General features: G+C 42.3%; 1 protein-coding gene across 1 annotated transcript in view; it reads left to right on the top strand.

The window, feature by feature from the left end:
* Nucleotides 1–11,491, top strand: part of KCNK9 (potassium two pore domain channel subfamily K member 9) — an 88,194-nt gene extending 76,703 nt beyond the window's left edge. Inside the window, exon 2 of the mRNA XM_075024405.1 lies at nucleotides 10,650–11,491. Coding sequence (XP_074880506.1) covers nucleotides 10,650–11,491 — 842 coding nt within the window. The remainder of the gene's footprint in view (nucleotides 1–10,649) is intronic.
* Nucleotides 11,492–21,461: the final 9,970 nt, after the last annotated feature.

Below are 21,461 nucleotides of genomic sequence, written 5' to 3'. Positions count from 1 at the left end.
TGTCTTCAAGAAGTGTAAAGGAGCGAGTAATGATGGAGAGAAATGGGGTGTGTGGGATTGAGGACTATAAAAGAGCACTGTGATAAAAGACAGCATAGAAAAATACAGGCTGTGTATCAAAAACCCCTTCCTAATAGCTGGATCTGCTAGACAGGGGAATAATTTCCTGAGGGAGAGAGCAGAAACCCTGTTATTTCAATCATTTAAACAAAACTGGACAAAGCCCTGGAGAATATATTGTAGGGAACAATCATATGCCAGCCCCCAGGAATGGATAACATGACCTGATAAGTCTTTTCCTAGTGGTTGCTATGATTCTCTTCAGATTGAGAACTTGTTCTGGGCATGATCTGTCTTGGGTGATCTAAGCCTCAGGTCAGTCCTCTGACTGTTTCAGAGAACAAAATGGAGAGGAGGAAGTGGAGGAAAGGCATGCAGGGGCAGTCAGAAATAGAGAGCATGGGAAAATGTTGACTCAGAAGTGCTACAGGGCTTTGTGCAGTCACATATCTAAGTGCCTGCAGAGATATAAAAACACACTCCAGTCCCGATGCAAAGGTTTTATGCTGAGCTGGTTGTGTGCAGGCTCCAGAAAACCTGATCATTTGGTGCTTACCAGCAAGCTCCCAAGATATATGAACTCAAAGAATCACGGTCATCCTACCTCTTCTTGAACTTAGGAAGTTGGTTTTTCTTGCTGTTACAAGAATCCAGCTTGTTGGCCAAGCTGTCTTGCTGCGTCCCTGTGATGCACACACGCTCTCCTGATGGTGTGCCTGGCTACTGATTTGTACCGCTGTTGATTTCTTCAGAAAGGTGGCCAGGCTCTGCTGCAGTCCAGGCAACTGTCAACTACCGCCCAGCTAGAAATCCAGAACAGAGCTGTTGGTTTCGGGAGGAGTTGGGAAATGGTATACCAGAAACATGACCCAAATCACTGCTGTTTTCAATGCTAGTCTCCTCACAGAGCTGGAGAGGAACCTCTTCCCTCTTCCCAGCCTCTTTTCTGAAGCAGAGGAGGTCACAGAGATGAGTAGAGATAATGTTGTCATGTCTGGACAAAATTAACCAGCAAATGTTGGCATCCTTGATTTCTTGGGGGGTGGTGCACTAGGGGGCAATTACCTCGGACGGTCTGTCATTCAAAAGAATTGCCAGTGATTGCAGACATCTCTTATCTAAGCAGTAAAAGTAGAGGCTGTCTAAGTTCAACAAGAGGAGGTTTGAGATAATCAGGTCTTCTGTGTCACAGAGATGAGCAGGAAGATTGTCAGTGGTTTCATGTGGCCATTTGAAAATTTCCACTTTGCCTCATTTACTTTTTTAGTAAATCCATTTATAGTGTAAATTTTACACGGAAAACATGGAAAAGGTTCATGTGCAAAAGAAAAAAAAGAACAACAAACACAAACAAATGCAGAACTCTCAAATATTTTGGGTTTTTAAAGCAATATTTTTCAAGTTTTGTCTTTTGGTAGAAACGAGTCGTTTCTTGAGCAGCAGCAGCAGCAGTAGTCAAGCCTCGTTTCCTGTGAACTCCAAAACATCCCCCAGTTCTCTTGAACTCTGATCTGCATCCTCATCCTCATAGGCAGATAGGTATTCCATCACAGGTGGTATTATAAGGTGACAGAGACACTCTATTCCTGGAGTTCTCTCCCATGCCCCTATGTCTCACCCCACCTTGCAGGACCTCCAGCTCCTGTTTCTTTCCTGTAACTGGCCAGAGAAAGCTGATCACATTGCAGCTGAGTCTGCACTATGTGTGTGTTGATTTTTTGGCCCTTTTATGTGTATTCACAGATTGCCAGATGGCAGGCCCAGCAGAACAGATTATTATCAAGTTCACATTACAGCTTCTTCTAAGTGGTGGAAATTGGTGAGCAGCTTCAAAGCTATTGGGGAGGAAGGACAGATGGGCAGAGAGATAGATATAGGTGGCTCATCCTTATCAAGAAATGAGAATAAACCCAGTACTATTTAGAGAAAGAAGAGTTTCTTATGGCTTGGTTTAAACTTGTAAACGTGCTCCTTTATGCAGTAACACTGGGTATCTGAAAGTGCCAAATGTTGTGACTAAACCTGTTCTTCCCTGTTAGGTAGAAGCAATATCTGTCAAAACAGGGGAGCTGTGACCCATTGGGGTATAAGTTCAGGAGGAATACAAGATCTTTTCCAGGGGAAGCAGAGAAGCCCCCAGGTCTCTCCAGCTGTGGGGAAGGTAGAAACTGCCTGGGTACACACCTCCAACGGGTACACAACTGAATGAGCAGCACTTCCAACTAGTCTGCCCCAATGAACTGAACTGATTTGTCCCTCACTGCCCCAGGTAGGCATCCAACAGCACAGAGGAAAGATCATCCTGTGTATTGCTGGTGGTGGAGTCCAGGCAGGGAAGGAGGAGGAAAGCTCAGTCTAAGCAGTCTGAGAACCTCTGAAACACAGTTCTTCAACATGTCCCGTGGAGGTGACCTTACTGAAAGCCTTACTGGGACTGGATCCTCTAAGAGTCCAAAAGAAGTCCCCTCAAGAGGGTCAACTTCTTATGGGGAATGCCTGACTGTATTGCATGTGATCCTCAGATGAAACCAGCCAAACCTGAAGTCCTAAGTCCTACCCTGAATCAGAAATGATGATGGCAGTTCATGACTGTGTTTCACTAAATTAAACTGCTGCCTTTGAACCACTATCATTTAAGGTAGTGTGAGAAACATATTGTCTTCCCAAGCTGGACCCACAGGAGGACTACCCTGAAGGCTGTCACAGGTGATGGCCTCAGTTCTTGCTCCATCATAGCTGTAAGAATTCAGAGCTGTGTTCTTAAGCAGTTGCCCAAGCATGCTTGATGTAATAGTTTTCCTATGGTTCTATCTTTCAATGGGACATGGTTTAACAACATCTGGTTAATGCTCAGGGGAGGGAGTTGATGCCAACAGGCAGTTTGGGCAATACAAAGCATTCACCATGCTGGTATTTACTGCAGCTTGGTGTGGCTGGAAGAGAAGGTGCAGGGAAAAAATTACTATCAGTAATGCACCAGAGCAGGAGGTTCAGGTTTCATAAAGCAGGAGGTATTGTGTGATGGCTGCAGACCAAACCAATGGAGAGAGTGAGGAAATGTGGTGGAGGGATGAATGGCACGGAAGCTGGCATTGTGCTGACTCAGCAGTAATTTTCTTTCTTTTTTTCAGTCTTATAAGTTGTTTTGGATAAGACGTGCAGCTCTGCTTCTGGACTGTCATATATCGAGTTTGCTGACAGGCAGTAGATTCAACATGCCTGGTGAGCTTACAGAAATCACTGAGTCAGGGGTAATTTCCGAGGCCGAAGCAGTTGTCTGTGTTCTGACTCAAGATACGCATGGGTCAGGGCTGGCCTCCCACCTGCAGGAAGGGTGTCTTTGGCTGTGCCCTCACCTGCCAGTCAGCGGATCACAGAGAGAAGCCGTTTCTTCTCCTCCGCATTTCCTTGTCGCACACCACCTGTGCATATGTGTGTGCCTGCCTATGTGGTCAGAGCTGCTTTTGTAGCTGTTTTCCCTGAACATCTTGAAAGTTTGGTTCCAAGGTCAACAAGAAAAGACGTCTGTGCTTGTGGTGGGGAGAATAAAGTGAGGGAAGCCTACTATGTCCCTGCTGCCCAGAACAGGAGGTCTTCTGCAGGTCTTGATGCAATGCAAAGTGAAGAGTGTAATGTCCAAGGTAGCATGGCCTTACCTCTGCAGTCAGGACGTGGAAGCAATCATACCAGACCAGGGAAGAGCCAGGGTGAGGGGCTATGCCAACTATGTCGAGGAATTTTGGATTTGAGGTTGAACGTGGGTGTTGGCACATCATTCCTTCTCTCACACGATGTCCATGTCTTCACAACACAGGGTGGTATCAGCCCATATTGCTGGGTGTTCCTGTAGGGAGTCATGTGCCAGACTTTGAGACTGTCTTTTGAGCATGGAAGGGGACACCCGTCTTTGAGGATGGAAGGGAAAGCTGTGCAGAATAAGAGAGGTTATAGAGACGATGTGCTGCAGTGAAATCAACTGACAAGGGAATGAAAGAAAAAGGGGGTCCTGGAGGTGTTTGGGGAGAAAGGCAGCAGGATTTGGGGAGAGTCCAGACGTGGGAGAGAGAAGAGGGAGCAGTCGGTGGTGCTCATGTGCGAGGAGGCTGGTGGAGTTACACAGCAGCTTTCATCCAGATGCAGCAGCATCTGTGATATGCTCTTGATTTCCTTACAGGAGAATGCCTTTGCCCTGGTAAATGAGTTACTTCATCTAACTAACTGGTAGTATCTCCCTGATCCCTGCTGAAACCTCTTTTCATCTGCACCATGAAGGCCATGTTGTTTCTTCTCCCCGCTGAAAACACGAGCAGCAAATCCAGCGGAGAGCCACCCTGTTCTTTGTGGCAGTTCCTCTGACGTAGATAAACCTCTGAAGTGAAGTGTGTGACATCAGGAAGATGTTTTAACCTGAATTATGTTTGCCCATCTGAGTAACAGGTGCCGTTATCCTCTTTTCATTATCTCACGGCCAGGGCTGATGCCAGCATGAGTAAGAAAGGTTTGAGTCACGGGGATGGAGTAGTTAATTTCTTTCTGGAGGCTGTTGTCAGAGGCGACCGGGCCCAAATGTCCATCACGGAAATGAATGATGTGTAGATGAATGAGGGGAGAAACCTACTCCTGAGAGAAATAAAGCATCCCTCATGAATAACGCAGAATGTTGCTTCGAGATTCAAGACATCTAAAACCTGTTGTATATTGAATGTGAATGTGAATGAGGCTTAGCTGCTCTGCAGCTACACACTGGCCTGAATGTGAACTATAAATAACTTACCACTGCCACAATTCATTTTTATTTTTTAACACTGACCATGTATTTGGCTTGGTACCAATGCACATCTAGAGACAAACCTCTCCCAATCTCTGACAGAGCCCAGTGTAGAAAAACACCCTGTGCTTTACACCACACGGTCTCCATCTATGCTTCTAAGTAGAGCAGGACCTATGTTTTTTAAGACACAGAGGCATGAGCAGAGATGGCATGGAGAATGCTGGTAACAGCTAAACACGTGTACTGCCCCAGAACGGTGCTTAGCTGCAGTGGTCCCTGGCCAGCATTAACCTCCATGTGTGGACCAGGCATGGAGATTGCCTGGGACAGTGCTGGTTGGTGTAGGGTAAAGCCATGTCAGGAGCTGGGCTAATGATTTAACACTGTGGACAATCATGGGTTGGGGTGGTAGAATCCATCCCATGTCCCAGTTTAATACGTTAGAGTCGATATCACCTTGCAGTCTTGGAGGTGGTCACTATGTAGTTGTAACGCTCTGAAAGTATTCAGGATTTTTTTCCCATGAAGTTTTATTTTTGTTGCGGATTTACTTATTCTGGGCAGTCTGCATTGTTGAAATAGCATGAAATTCTTTATTGAGACCCTTTTTGCCCCAGAAGCAAAGTGTTATTCAAGAGGCTTCATGGGCTGTCTATGCCCTGCAGCTGAGCATGGTGCAAAGATTACTGATGTAGATCTAAGCAAGCTGGTCTGTCCACATGAGGCTATACAGTGCCAGAGATACTTGCTTAGGGCCTGAATGCAGACATGGCATTTTTGTTGATAAAATGTCTATAAAATCATGAGTGACACAAAGAAGGGGAGTAGGGAATGGTTGTTCCTGGTCTCTTCCATAGAGAGAGTGGGGACATCAGATGATAGTAATCGGAGAGAAGTTCATAATAAAGAAGTGGTGGTGATATTTTAAAGAACACATGGTTGATCTATGGACCTTCTTGCCACAGGATGTTGCAGTTTATACACATTCAAGGGACAATGCTCAAGCTTATGGAAGAGAAATCCATTGTGTGTTACTAAAACCAGTGAAACCATATCTGGCTTAGGAAAACCCTGAGCTCCATATGATGAAGCTGGGTACGTGAATACTCGGGGGAAATGTCATGTATCATTATACCATTCCTGTATTCTTCCCCAGCCATCTGCTTGTGGTCACTGTTGGATTCAGGGTAGCTGTGCATGGTGTTCCACTGCACACTATGTTTATGGCCTGGTACCCCAGCACAATATCCCTTTAGAAGCGAGAGAAAGGTATTTGGGTTGTCCTCCTGAATGGACCTCACATAGATTGTAATGAGGAGTTTCCCTCTGTGTCTCATCTGAAAAGCACTGTGGAAAAATAAGCTTTGAAGGAGACTGAGTGGGTTTTCCCCAGACTTTCATAGCTACACTGTGGCAAACAAGAAAATAGTATTCTCTTTTTTTCTAGAATTACATATATATGCACATGGTTTTTGAGAGCTTTTCCACCAGATAATGGACAAGGCCTGGAAAAATCAAAAGCAGGGAAGACCTCAACAGAGTACACATTTGGTGTCAGCCCTTACGGTCTGACCTTTGCCTCCCTTGCCTACACCTTCCTGCAGTTCTGCTTGATGTCTGTAGCCCAGCCCTTCCATAACTGGGAGGAGACGGCTTTTGCAGTGCATTGGTGCTCTGCAGTCCAGAATTGGAGTAATACTCTGAGACATGACATTTCCTCATGCCAAACTATTCTTCTTGGTGCCAACCCAGATGAGCTCTGTCTTGAAAGCCTAAGCAGCTGGGAGGTATTATAAAAGAGAGAGAGAGAGTACTAATGACATCACTTCCAATCAAGGTGAAAGTTATTTAGACTGTCCTTGATCATTCAAATTGTATCTCATGAAATATAAGACAAACCTGCCTGCTGTGGTCATATTGCTGTATTGTGGGACCTCAGCAAACTGGTTGGTGTACTGGAGTAGTACAGGTGGTATTTACCTAGGTGTGGTCTAATGTAAAGCTCTATCTATACCTTTCTCATTGTTATCTCAGCCCCATGGCTTGTTAGGGGCTGCATTTGCGATACCTAATTTTAAGGTCTTCTGTTTGATTGTTCTTCTTCACCACAGAAGAGTGAGAAATATCAATGTCGTGCTTAACCTTTCTATTTCTCTTTAAGCCTTGTGTTTCCTGTGGTTCACATGGAGTCATCACTTTATACTCTGGTAAAGGGCAGCGGCATTCACGTAGAGGAAGTTAGGCTGAATTTTGGTAGCTGAAATCTGCTACCAAGGCAGTTGCTTCAGCTTTTGCCTTTACTTGACACAAGTAAAACTCAACTACTTGGAGACTGACCCAGAGGGCACTGCGGAGGGCTGTTCCCTGATGTTAATGATCCTCTGTGCCCCTCTTCCTCTGGCACTTACCGACATTCTCATTTTTCCCGGAGGCAGTCTCTGTTGTTAAGAAGACAGTGGCTTGTTTTAAATTTGAGATTTACTGAATTTCAGAGGACATGCACTGCTGGAGTTTGCTTTTCATGCCCTATTCTGTGTATTGCTGGATAGATTCTGTAATGCTAAAGTAATGGAGAGTTAAGTCTTTCTTTGGTGTATTTTGAAACCCCTCATTTCAGAGTGTTGAAGGCAATGATTAAGGTGCCTATTCCTTAAAGCCATGTTGTACTGGAGAAATATATGACTCTAATCCCCTGTACATGAATCTATTTGTAAAGTCTTATTCCAGCTTCATGAATAAAGTCCTTTCTTTACCCCAGCTTCATGGTGAAAATACAGTAAAAGACATTTATCTGATATTGTGGAAAGTGAGTATGACATGGGGCAGAATAGAAATCAGAATTTCTGAATATTCTGTCTACCTGTGTGAATTGGAGAGAAATTATAGCCTGCCGGTGCCTGTGCTTTGCTATCTGTAAAACAGGGATATGGATATATTCCTATCTTATGGGAGAGCTGTGAGTCCTGAGTTAATTACAAAGTCTGTGACAAATCTTAGAAATTCAATTGTGAGATAGTGTGTAAGCATATAATATTAATGTTTTATAATCTCCCTAAACTGTCTCTGTGGATAACTTCAGTGAGAGGGATATAGTGATATCAAAAGAAATCTTTCTTCACCCCAACCATTTTCTTTAGAACCAAAAGCGAAAGCTGTTTTCACCAACTGCCATCTCTGCAACCATCTGGAAAATCACATTTTCTGAAGCTTTCCTTCTCTTTATCAGCTGTAACTAAAGCTATAAAATGGTAAGATGTCCCTAGTTTAATTAACACCCCTGTAGTTCAAAAGCTGATCTTAGTAATGTGAGGCAATTATAGCCTTTATTGAGGGACAGTCAGGTGGAACAAATCCAGCATCAATCTATTGAAGACACTTCCCTTTCCAGGTAATTTGGAAACTGCTTTTTATGATGAACCCAGTACAATGGCTTTTTATGATGGCCCAGTACAACAGGTGAATCTCTTTGTTTTGTAACCTGAAAAGAACTTCCTATTTTGAGTTACGTGCTTCTTTTGTAAACTGGTTTTTACATCCTATCCATCTGCCAACAACTAGCAACTGAGCTAAGAAAATATCTGTTGCTTTCTGGAGGGTATTCTTGCTGGTTTTCTCATTTTATTTTCCTTGTCCACTGTTGCTTTTCATTTTGAAGGTTGCCTGGTGTTCATATTTTTGTTTTAGCAAAACTGCGGACTCCGTGGTGCACCCACACCCTGAGGGCTATGCAGAGTTCTGGTTTCTGCACCTCAAAAATTATGTGCTAGAGCTAGAGAAGGTCCAGAGAAGGACACTGAAATGATCAAGAGAATGTGATTTCTGCTATATGAGCTAAAAAGGCTGTGGCTCCAGTTCAGACAGGAGAAAACTGAGAGCAGAGATAGAGCTGAGTTTAGCTGAAGTCATGAAGGTGGTAGATAAGGTAGATGTAGGTCTTTAATACTAGAGCTAGGGGGCACTAGCTGAAACAAGATTTGCTTGAAATGATTAAGTGCCTTTTTACACAGCAGATAGTGAACTTCTGGAATCTGTTGTCACAGGAAATTGAGGAGGTGGGCAGTGTCAACAGTTTCGAAAAAAGGATCAGACAAATTCAGAGCAGCAGGTTCATGACCTGAGTCTAAAGGTGATGGGCAGGGCTGAGGCAGTACGAGGGCAATGGTCTGGAGAGAATGGCCATGCACTTCTGGTCTGCCTCAGTAGTATCTCAGGCGCTGTCTGGCCTCCAGCTTCTGATCCATAAGAGTGTGGGTCTGCTGTATGCCCCGTGTTTCATCTGCCAGCCCTCTATGGTTATCCTGGTATCTCAGGGTCTCAAATGGTGCTAGATGCCTCCTTCTGGAAAGCTGATATAAACCCTCAGTGTCTACAATGCAGGCACCTACATTGGAGCTAGTCACTGAAGGTAGAGCTCTACTCATGATTAAGATGCTCGCATCTGGCTGTTTGCACGTAGTTGTCTGCCTGTGCAGTAGGTGTCTAAATTCTTCTGCAGTCAACAGACGTCTAGTCTGTCTAACGGGGAGCTAATGAATACAGTCAATGGAACAGTCAGGACTGTCATTTCATCTTGCCATAAGGTAGACTTGGGATGGTCAGTTAAATAACTCACTACTGCCTGTTTTCACTAAATCTTTGTTGACTATAATGGGAGCTTGGACACCTAGCACACACGTAGATACCAAACTTTAGGTATATTAATCTTGAACTGAGTTCTGTCCCAAGATTTCTATTATAATGACCGTAGAGAAGTAGGTTTCTCCTGAGAATAACTCATTGACTTGTTTTAGACATCTAGGTGTAGATGAGAGGAACTGCACTTGTGAAGTGCATATTTCTATTCATTGACTTTAAGGTGCATCTAGATAGCGGTACCCACATGGTCAATGCACGCCATGGCCAGATGAGTCCCCAGCCATCCCATTTTGGAGACTTTGGTACTGTCACTTAGAATCTCAGCTGTAAGAAATGTAGATTTTTAAAGCAGTGTGGTGTGAAAAAGTGAAATTATACTTTCAAAACAGCCCCACACACTCTTACGGTTTGATTTAGAATAAAGGCTTAGCCTTTACTGTCTGTAAACTATGCTGTGAAACATGCTACATCCTCTGTCCTGGATTAGTTTAACATCCTGATGAAACTGCCTTTGCCAGACTAGCTGTAAAAGCTGTAAAACTATAAAACAAGCTGGTAAGTTGTTTATTCTTCAATAACTAAAGATAGAACAGGCATTAAATCCCTAAAGTCCTATGGCGTTCCAGCAGTGAGTAGCTTTCATAGGGTGTCCAGTAGAAAGATTTGTTCAGTATGGAAGAGTTTTAAAAGGAATTTCTTTGGTTGGTGGGTCTGTGGATGTTGTTAACTCCATGCTGCCAGCAGACACAGAATTTGGATGCCATCAGTGTACTCTGGTTTTGGGGCAGGGCAACACAAACTCCTCTCAAAAATACTGTGGAAAAGTCCACCTATTTCCAAAGTTTCCACTATTGCATGTGGTACAGGATGGACGTGAAATTTCTTTAGAGAATGAATGCGATATGATCTTGTTTAGGAGTCCGCACAGTTATTTGAGGTAGGATGGATTGCCCATTCTTTCATCTTTCCCACTTCTCTGTGTACAACTTTGTTGTTCTGTGTCTTATTCGCTTCGGATACAGGATGTGGGCGAGGAGATAGGAGACGGTGACTGTAGCATTCCTGTAACTTTGGATCTGGCTGTGGCATCAGAGTCTCTGCGATTCGTGTGGCCTGCATGAAGGGGAAGCTGTGGTCATCACCTGCCTTACTGACTGTCCTGTCTTTTCATTCCCCCTCCCAGGTTATGGACACGCTGCCCCAGGGACGGATGCAGGGAAGGCCTTTTGCATGTTCTATGCGGTCCTGGGGATCCCACTGACACTCGTCATGTTCCAGAGCTTGGGCGAGCGCATGAACACCTTTGTCAAGTACCTCTTGAAACGCATCAAAAAGTGCTGTGGGATGAGGAGCACCGAGGTCTCCATGGAAAACATGGTCACTGTGGGTTTCTTCTCCTGCATGGGAACACTCTGCATTGGAGCAGCAGCCTTTTCCCAGTACGAGGAATGGAGCTTTTTCCATGCTTACTATTACTGCTTTATAACGTTGACTACGATAGGGTTTGGAGACTATGTGGCCCTGCAGACCAAAGGGGCCCTTCAAAAGAAGCCTCTCTACGTGGCTTTTAGCTTTATGTACATTCTAGTGGGGTTGACAGTCATTGGGGCATTTCTAAATCTGGTTGTTCTCAGGTTCTTAACCATGAACAGCGAGGACGAGAGGCGGGACGCCGAGGAGCGGGCGTCCCTCGCCGGGAACCGCAACAGCATGATTATCCACATCCAAGAGGACTCCCAGCGCGGTCGGCCGCGGTACAAGGCCGAAGTAACAGACCTTCAGTCAGTTTGTTCCTGCATGTGTTACAGGTCCCATGAGTACACCAGCCGGGTGGTGTCCCACCAAAATTCGTTCAGCTCTAAGCTGAACCCCCAGTACTTTCACTCCATCTCTTACAAGATTGAGGAGATCTCGCCAAGCACATTAAAAAACAGCCTTTTCCCATCTCCTGTCAGCTCCATCTCACCTGGGTTGCACAGCTTTACAGATAACCACAGGCTGATGAAAAGGCGAAAGTCCATTTAAAGGGATTTGTCTTCTTTTGCTTTCCTTGTTTTCCCCAGTTCTTCTCCGTTGTTTCGGTTTTTTTGTTCCTTGAGTGAGACGGAGCGAGGCCAAAGGGAGTAGAGAAAGCCAGTCCTCCTCTGAGACTCAGCTCTTGAGCATGAAGCATGGATTATTACTGTTCCAGCAAAGTATGCCTTACATTACCCCCTCGGTGGATGTCAGAGGATTCAAGGTGACGTGAAGTGGGTACCAAATCCAAAGTTGCACACACAGCTGGGAGCCTTCATGTGCCACTGGCACTCCTGACCTAATAAACTATTTTCCTCACGAGCAGGTTGCAGCGTGCGTGCGTGCTTGTGTGTGTGTTGGGTGTGTGTGCGTGTGTGCGCGCGTGCAATTCCACAACTAGTGCCATGTGACAAAAATTAAAGCATCAGGTATCATTTTTTTTCCCTTGAAGCAATTGTGTTCCAGCCTGCTTTTAACTTTTAGATTGCTTCCAAAAGGAACGGGGAGGGTGGGAGGGGAGCCAATTTGGTTGGGTTTTTTTTTTTGCCAAGACACGCATGCGCCATAAGCAGTCAATATACCAGGTGTATCATGATAAATTTTTTAATGCTAGATTTTAGATTGTATTAACATTAAAAAAAGGCAGGAAAAGATGGATCATTTTAGCTTGCCAGTTCAAAATTTAAAAAAAAATAAAATAAAGCATGCACTTTGTAAAACTGGTATGCATAATAAAAACACAAGAAAAACTAGCAATGGAATTAATAATCAAAAGCAAATAATCCTATTGATTTAACTATATTTACTTTTATCATTTTCAACTGTTCCAACAATTTGCAAGTAGAATTTTTAAGAGAAATTGGGACAATTGTTGGAACTAAAGAGTGTATTTTGTTATTTTTATTTTATTTATAAAATTATTATTATTATTATTATTATTATTATTATTATTATTATTATTATTATTATTATTATTATTTTGTGCAGCAATTACCTGCATGAATAGGAATTATATTTTTTGGAATGCTTGGATTAGGATGGGTATAAATAGGTGGATGTATATTTTTTCTTATATAATAGTGACAGGGCATTCCTTGTTTTAAATAAAAAACATAAAGATGATTGTCTCTAAATGCTTTTGATTTGTAAATAATGGAAAGCCTTTGTTGGTCTCAGGAAGAATTCAAGGGACAGTATCTTGTGTTTGGCTCACTGGGAACTTGTGAGATTAGATGTGATACTGCTTTTTTGCTAGGCGGAAAGGCAAAATGCATTTAGCAGTAATGGGCAAAAGCAGTTTTACTCCAGTGTTTGGAGGATAACATTGGGAGTGATTGCATTGGCAAGTTGTACTGGAGGATGTTGAGACCATGTCGTAGAGTTGTTCCTTCGAGATTGTCCATCTCTCGGTTGTTCATCTGGACCAAACAGACTTTACAGAACCAAATTAGAGGCCTAATCCAGCTCCCTTTTAAAACAATAGGAATTTGCAATGATTACATGGGATTTAGTGCTTTGGGAGATTTATCCTTGGTTTGACACGGGTAGGACTGGGAGTTTTATAAACCTGCACCTTTGTCTCCAATTTAATCCTATCTTTTAAATCGCCTTCTGCGTTAATTCGCCATACAAAACCCATCTTTTTTTGGCACTAATCACCTCCTGCTGATTCTACCATTTTGTGCTCTCAGTGTAAAAGCAATAATCCTTTTTTTTTTCTTAAAACTAGATAGTATGTTTTTGTACAAGCCCCAGCTCTGAGCTCTGTGTGCTGATGGATATTGATATCCTTTCAAAGAGGCATCTATAAAGAGCATTAATAGGGAGAAATAAGGAATGTCATTCCTCCTCTGTTCTCTTCTCCCTGGCTTTAAGTTATTAGCTATATCAAATATGTTCATGTTCTCCTAATTTCCATATCTGTGTTTCAACAAGTAAATGAAAAGCAAGTGTCCATGACTGACTCCCCTGTGCAGCTTCCTTTGGGATTATAAATTGCTGTGGCATGAAAACCTCCATTAAGATTACTGAAGAAATAATTTAGGATTCTTAATGAGGATGGACGAGGATGGACTTTTTCAGCCTAACATGTGGGGATAACATCCTTCAACAAAGTAGGAGAGCATGCTGGGTGCATTAATGCTCTGCTGCTGGTACCATGTCCCGAGGCAAATGCTGATGGCAAAAGTGTTGAAGCAAGCGTACCTAGAAAAGCAGTTTTGGGATGTGTTAAACCACCTCAGTGGTGTCCACCTAGAAGCTGGTTTCCTCAAGGCTGGCCCATAGGGTTCACAGTGCTGTCAAAATTTGCTTTCTTTGTCTTTGCTGGTGGTATCCCAGAAGTGGAAGTAAATGTAGGTTTCTTTTCCTCCTAAGGAGGTAAGAAGAATGCCTGCAATATATACATCTGTATCATGTACGCCTGCTGGGTGTATTTGACGCTGGAGAAAAGCAGGAAAAGTTTGGGATTTTGCAGAACTCGAGTGAAATTCTCTCTGCCTAGCAAAGGAGAACTTCTGTAACAGGACTTTTAGCAAAAAATTTTAAAAGTTTCGTGAAAAAAGGTTACATCATATAAAATATTGGTTAGCTTTTTCCTTTTTTTTCCTTTTAAAAAAAAAGAGGAAAATTCTATTTCTGCTGCATATAAAAATAATCTTTAAATGTCCTATAAATCATGTCAAACCCCAGAAGTTCAAAGCTGTTACATACTTTAGCTGATTTGTTACTAAATCTTCCCTCTGGAACCATAAATGAAGAGTAAATTTTAATATATGGGGTATTTAACCAGGGGAGCAACTTACCTCAGCATGTCATGGGCGATCTGCCACTTAGAGTCTTCGCATTAAAACTCAATGGCTTTATAAAAGCTCTGCTTTAGCTTAGTTGAAGTTTATAGACGTGATTGAAGAAATTTTTGTATGTTGATATGAAGGAGCCAGAGTAGATGTCCGTAGTGATACTTTTAAGTCTGAAAGCTGTAATGAGTGTGTATGTGGGAAAGAGTTTTTCTAAAATGTATCTGCATTCCTTAGGATTTCAAAATAGGTTTATTTATTTTTATTTTCTGCCTGAAGAACCCACAATTCTGTCCAATCTATGTTTTTGCTAACACAGGAGATTTTAAAGTGGCAAGATGTTTCCTTTGCAAGCCTGCACACATTCAGACGTTTGTTTGCATGAGCTCTTGTAGGATTTTGCTTTGTGAGCAGCCACAAATACAAGAACTCTCATGTGTACACATCAGTACACCAAGCTCAAAATGCCTCTCTCTTTCATTGTTTTTGTGGTTCTTGACTGATGTGTGAATAATGACTTGGGCTGTCTGGAACTGGAACAGACAGTATCGTGACAGGGAAGCTTTTGTCCAAGGTTAATCCCAGCTTTTCAGTTACACATGAAAAATCAGTCAGTGAAAGGTGAGCTGATTTTTGTCTGTTCTATCTCTGACTTCTTATTGCCCTATGTGAATACCAGTTTTCTTCCCACAACATTGTTTTTCACAGAATATTTTCTCTGGTACATTATTAGTTTTATTCCACTAAGACATTATTTCTTTCAGAAAAACCTCTCTTGCTCACCACTCGTGCTTTTGAAATTCAGCTAGAAGCAGGTAGTAGTGGTGCTGCTTGTGACAAGACATCCTAATATCCAAAATACCTAACCTGTGTTTCTGTAGCATACAGACATCTGCTATCACTTTGTGATGCACTCTTATTCCCCAGAGTCTCATTTCCCCTACCCTTCCCTATTATTAAGCATTAGAAATAATAATAATAAATCAGATTAGTCTATTTATGTCACACTAATGTGCTCTTCATCAAAACAACACAAATTTAGCTCCCTGCTGTCGACTTTGATTATATAACAACCCTATTATCCTATCATATTTCATATTATCATCAAAGGGAAAAATCAGTTTGATCAGTGAAGCACCAAAATAGCTTTGACTGAGCATGCTGTGATATGGAAACGAAAGAGGAAACTTAATAGAACAATGCAGGCACAAGTGTCCGCTTGGTCTTCATTACTGTGTAAGAAAGATCTCGACTGATCTAACAGGGGCTACTTTGCCAGAATTTTGTATATATATATATGCTTTACAGAGATGACTGTAATGGGACAGCTCTAGAAGGGATGTTTGGATGTTACTTCAAGGGTCCAAAATAGCTTCTTGGTTGTTAATGAATGGAGAAGATGTACAGTGACCTTCATCAATAGACTTCTGTTTGGATTCTGCTGTAACAGCTCATTAGGACAAAATCAACATTATAAAAAAAAGAAAAGAGGGAAGTGACCAAGTTAATCTACTGTATTGTAGTTTGTCTCATTAGTTTCCTAGTGCTTCGATCGAAGAAATGCCAGGGCAGTAATCAAGATTATTGTGAATCAAACTGGAGCAAGGTAATTCCTTGTTTTCTCTGACAGATTTGAAAGCTTTTGTTATGGAAAAAAGCATCATTTGTTGCTAAAAGCTTAAAAAAGAGCAGTCGGTGGAACCACGATGGAGAGTGAAAATGTTCCAGAACGATTTGGTGTGTGCAGACCAGAGGGCAGGGGCTTGGGTGGAAGTAGCTTTCAGCTGAAATTTATGTCCTCATTCAGCTTTATGTAATATTCCTGTTAATATTAGGATCTAATTAAGACAGTCATTTAAAATCTTTATGAGGGAGCTAGACCAGAGAGATGTGTTGGAGTGTGTCCATTACACTAATGTTATGGACTTTTTAATGCATATTTCAACAAGACACTATTATTGACTGGAATATTGCACAAATTACAATGAGAATCACACCACCACTACTTTCATCAACTAGAGATGCATAACACTCACAGAACTGAAAAAGAAATATTGCCTTTCTGACCAGCCTGCCTGTCATCTAACTTTAATATCAAACTTTATTTTGGGAACTTCAGCAAGATAAAGCGTATGAAAAGGATTAGCCATCATAACAATACACCAAAATTGAAATGAATGGAATAATGACATTGGACACAGAGAAATTGATTACAGATGGAAGGCGCTCTGGGACTCTTATGCTAGTTAATCTGAGCTCAGAGGCTGAATTAAAACCATAAAAACTGATAGTACCCTTTGCCAAAATGCAGTTTTCAATTATTTAAGATGCAGATAATGAACATGGCAAAGGAGCTTTCACCCAAAAAAGGTAGTAGGAGGGCAAAAAGAAAGTTTGAAAGAAAGAAATTGTTCTCAACAGAAGGAATGGTTGTGTTATTTCTAGTTGAAATTACTGTGAGGTGATACTGAAGACTGTTGTGCTTTGATCTAGGTAGAATCAGTCTGGGAGACTGACTGTCCTCTGCTCAGTCAAGGTCTTACACCACAGTGTTTCACTGATTACTGCTGATAAGGAGATTCATGGAGTTCCTGATTCTTCAGTCAGGTTTTTGCTGCTGTCTTCACTGAAACCAGGATTTTATTCAGCTAGCCCATAGTGAGCAGTGATATATTATTTTAGTGATGCTATTTCCTTTACTGGTGCTCCCAAGTGCAAATGCAAGGATATAAGCAAATTCTTTCCTTCTCTAAAGCCTGGGGTGGCACGACATTCCTCTGAAGCCCATGGACACTTTACTGAAGCTAAACTTGTTCAGACTGGCCCTAAGTCTTCCATTTAATTGGAAATTTTGTGGTGATTGTTATTCTTATTTTTCCTTTTCCCTAAAGAGGCTTCTCCAAAGCCCCTGACTGATTCTCAGTCAAACTATCATCCTTTGCACGAATTCTGAAGTCATATACATGTACACAATAGTACCCCTTTGGAGGAAAAGTCCAACATGAAGCTTCAAGTTGAGGAGCTTTCAGCATTTGTGTCCTGGTTACACTGGGAGCTCCACAAAGTTCCTCCTTGTGTGCACTGGAGAATGCAGACATGGCAAATGCTTGATGGTTGGGTTTGCACATAACCTAGGTGGATGTTCCAGCTGCTGAGCTGACTCTTGCTGGGCTATTTTCTGAGGTTGGTGGGTTAATATTGCTGTGAATATAAGCAAGCTACAGAGAAATCAAAATGCTGTAAGGCTATTTTTTTCTCGCACAGATTTCCAATCTGGTAACCTAACTGATTTGGGTGCAGTGAGTCCTGGTTTATACTCCTTTAGTGAAACTGGAATGTGAGTCTTTTTCTATTTACTGGTAGACACTGTATCAGTGTCTCCAACTACTGTTTACCATGAACAAACTTTCCTAAACCTAATGGAGAGCAGAAAGACATAAAGACAACAGTCAACCTGTATAATTTATGCAACTGTATTTTGCTTCATGGAATCCAGTAATCCAAAGCTGCCTGCTAATTTTAGACTGGAAATACTATCTCTGGAGCCTTCAGGCTTCATTTGTCTCTCCTGCTGTGAAAATCGTAATGAATAAATATCCCAAAGCCCTCCCTCACCTTGCTTTCTGACAGTGTAAGGAGTGCTGCCATACATTAACACCCACAACAGATTGGGGGGGGGGGGGGGGGTTGGGGACGAAAAGGGAAAAAGAAAGATTAATGCTGCAATTTCATTGGTAGTTAATATTCACAGTTCCAAGCTGTGTTGTCTTTTAGTTCACTTTGAGAAATGCAGAGCAAACAACAGCATGATAACATTTATCATAGCTGGCTAATTCACAAGTGGAGCTAGCAAATATAATAATTGAAACTATGCTCTATAATGCATCTTCCTCAAGCATGAGTTCTGATACCACTAGCCTGGCTTTGATTCATTGTTTATCTGGTCTGCGGAACAGCTTGCAGTAATTGCTGTATCCAGAGCACTATACTTGAGGCTAGAAGAGAGATCCATTTCACAGACAGCGGCCCTCTGGCTTTCTCCATATGCCCTCCCCGCTTTCCTACCCAGACATTAACTCATTAGCTTGCCATTTCATAGACGTATGTTCAGACCCAAGATCACCACATTCTGTACTTTCCCCCTCATCTATTAATGAAAAGCATTATGCTACAGAACTGCACCCTGGGGAAGGAAATGTTCCACTCTAATTACTACTGACAAAGGAAATCTACAGATTGATTAAAAACAGTATGCGGGGAATCATATAGGAAATGCAAAGTGCATAAACCTGCATGGGTGAGATCCACTTCTTTCCTGGCTGGGATGCAGTGCATTAGCCTGTGAGGAGAATTTGGGAGCGTGTTTGAGAGAAGACCATCAGGAGAAAGGGTAGCACAAATGACATGAGCAGGCAAAGAGACACAGCGGTCTAGCTCATTGTCTGTAGATCATGTGGTCTGTGGCGTGGCTTCAAGTAAAGGAAGAGCCTTTATTTGACTAAAGAAGTGGGTCTTCTGGGTTTAGTCTGTTTGCTAGTCACCTGCCAGCATCTTCCCAAGGAGGAGTGGCAGGAGGTGTGGGAAGGATGGACCATGGCTGGTTCATGGTGGAGTGGATTGTCCTTGGTGGGACCATATTACCGATGTTGGTGTCAAGCAGGAAGCAGGGAAAGTTGTGTCTTCTAGAGCATCTTCCCTCTACTATTCCTTGGAAGACATCAATTAAACCATCCCTCCTATTGCCTGCAGCAAATCCGTACTGTCACTCGGCAAGACCTGGATTGTGGTATCCTTGCCTGTCTTTGAGAGCATCTCCTCAGAGCTGTGCCATAGAAATGTGTGGGAAATGCTAAGCTTCTCCAGATGGGTTCAGGAGGTCACAATGTAGTAAAGAAGCCTCTTCCTATTGATTGTGTTTGGACAGTTTCTACATGTCAAAACATGATCAAAATTGACCTTTAGAGAAATGCCATTAATTCATTATTGCTGGCTCTCCCTACAGCATGGGTATGCAGCTCTTTAATCATAATTATTGTTAAGAGGCTAATTAATCTGATAACAGTATTTAATTAGATTAGCTGAAGTAGAGTATGTAAATGATTTTGGCCTCCCAGAGTCTGAAATCACAAGTCTACAAAATGATTTCCAAAAGGCCTGTTTGGTAATATCACTGCTGACATGGGGACATGCCATGGCTGTCCTATTGACAAGCATCGTCTTGGCATGTTGACTAGAGCTGGTCATGGGAGTATCTTAAGAAAGGATTTTAGCTCGGATCCGATATATGCTGTGAGGCTCTTAATTCCCACTGAACTAAATAGGTGCTTAAATGTCTTTGTGAAAATAGGCTTTGGAACTGATTTTGTCTCACCTGTAGAGGAAAGAACCAGTGTTGTGTCTTAGAGAGATGGGAGGATGCAGATGGATGAGCAAGGGGCTGTACTTCAGGATGGAGCATGGTTCTAGTACCCATGTAGTGCAATGGCCAAGGTGTCTCAGCTGTGCTGTCTGGGATAGATTATGCTTCTAGGAGGAAGGGTTGCTGGATACATGTCCAAACCTGTCTGGACCGTCTGGGGAATGGGGAAGATACAGCTGACTTTCTGGTTCACAAGCTGGATTGATGAGGACACTGATGCTATGGCATATCCTTCTCCCAAGCCCCCTCTGAGCAAGCTTAAAAAAGGCAGAGCAAAAGACTGGATTTCTTCCTGGCCTCTGGGTGAGGATGATGGAGGACGGGGCTGATATCTAACTTGCACACTAGGCAAGAGCTCAAGGCAGCATTCTCCTTAGGAACCAAGACAAGGAACTTCAGTGACAGAGCTTTCAGATGGCTCCATAGTCATTTCTTCTAATGTTTCCTTTAAAGTACCTAGCACATTTCTCTGATCAATCTGATTTGAAGCCCTTCTTCTGAGACCCCCTTCTGAACGGTGATGTGGCTGAATTGGAGTTTCTTGTTCAGCACACAGCAGCGGGCACATCTCATTATCTTCTTCGTGCCACTCATCCAAATGGATCTGTGGGGCAGCTCACAGCTATTCATCGTGGTTGTGGCCACCAGAACCTCGCCAAATTCTTCTGGTTGCTCTGGTAGCTGTTGTTTTGCCAAAAGATTGGCCAAGTGCAACACAGGAGCAAAGACATATATATGGAGATCCTTTTAGCAATGCACAGTTAGTTGTTGTCATTTTTTTTTATCTTCACTGTAGATTCCTTTCATGTTCTTCAGCATCTAAGCCCTAGTTGCTCTACGGTGACTTATCTTTCCATGTGACTTCTCTTTTCTTTGAAGAATTCCTTACTGTCACACATGTTTTCCAGAAAAGATGGATGCTATATTGCTCCTTTTTAGCATATCTTTTCAATTCCCAACGTGGAGAGATACTGCAGTCAGAGGCAGCAGTAGGAAATTGCTTTTCATTGTTGATACTGTTCCCTTTTTATTATCCTGGGAAGATTAGTACAGCAGAGTCTGGTGTGGTCACCACTGAACACAACTGGTATGCTCAACACAACTTAGTGATCTTCTCATGCCAGTTTACCTCCTTTTCGACTGCTCAGCTGCATTTACATTGTGGCAGATACTTTTTGTATAAGTTGTTAGTGCAGGAATATTCTTCAGATGTTGGAGGACAAGTATACTACCTGCATAACAAGAGAGGGATCCCAGTGTCCTGGTTACAACAGGTTTAAGACTCTGCTAACCTAGGGGTTGGCTTTATTAAGTCATTTCCTGGCTACTACTCTGAGCACCGCTTTTTTGGATTTTAACAAATTTGGTTAATCCACACAAAGTTAGTTTGTGTGTAAGTACTGTTGGGTTGACCCTGTATGAAAAGAAGGACTAGTATATGCTTCAGAAAGAGTCCTGTCTATGACAAAACTTTCTAACAACTAACTAATAAGCAGAAATTATGAGAGACTGCTCATTCTTTAGAATGCAAACCTTATCTGTCTTTCTTTTATGAATGTAAATTTCCTATAATATGCTATACAACCAATAATCCATCTGTTTCCTTTTTTGCAAGGTCAGGAGCGAACTGTGGAAGAAAAAAATGTTTTCTTTTTCCTCTTCCCTTGACTTGTTAAGATTTGTGTGGCTGTTTGTTGCCATTGAGGAGTATTGACTAAAATTTTTGATCCTAGTTATATGACGGCAAAGGAAATTATTTGGA

The sequence above is a fragment of the Buteo buteo genome, chromosome 3 (genome assembly GCF_964188355.1).
Source record: "Buteo buteo chromosome 3, bButBut1.hap1.1, whole genome shotgun sequence".
NCBI lineage: Eukaryota > Metazoa > Chordata > Aves > Accipitriformes > Accipitridae > Buteo > Buteo buteo.
Note: the sequence above shows the minus strand (reverse complement) of the source record. Positions and strands in the feature narration are given on the sequence as shown.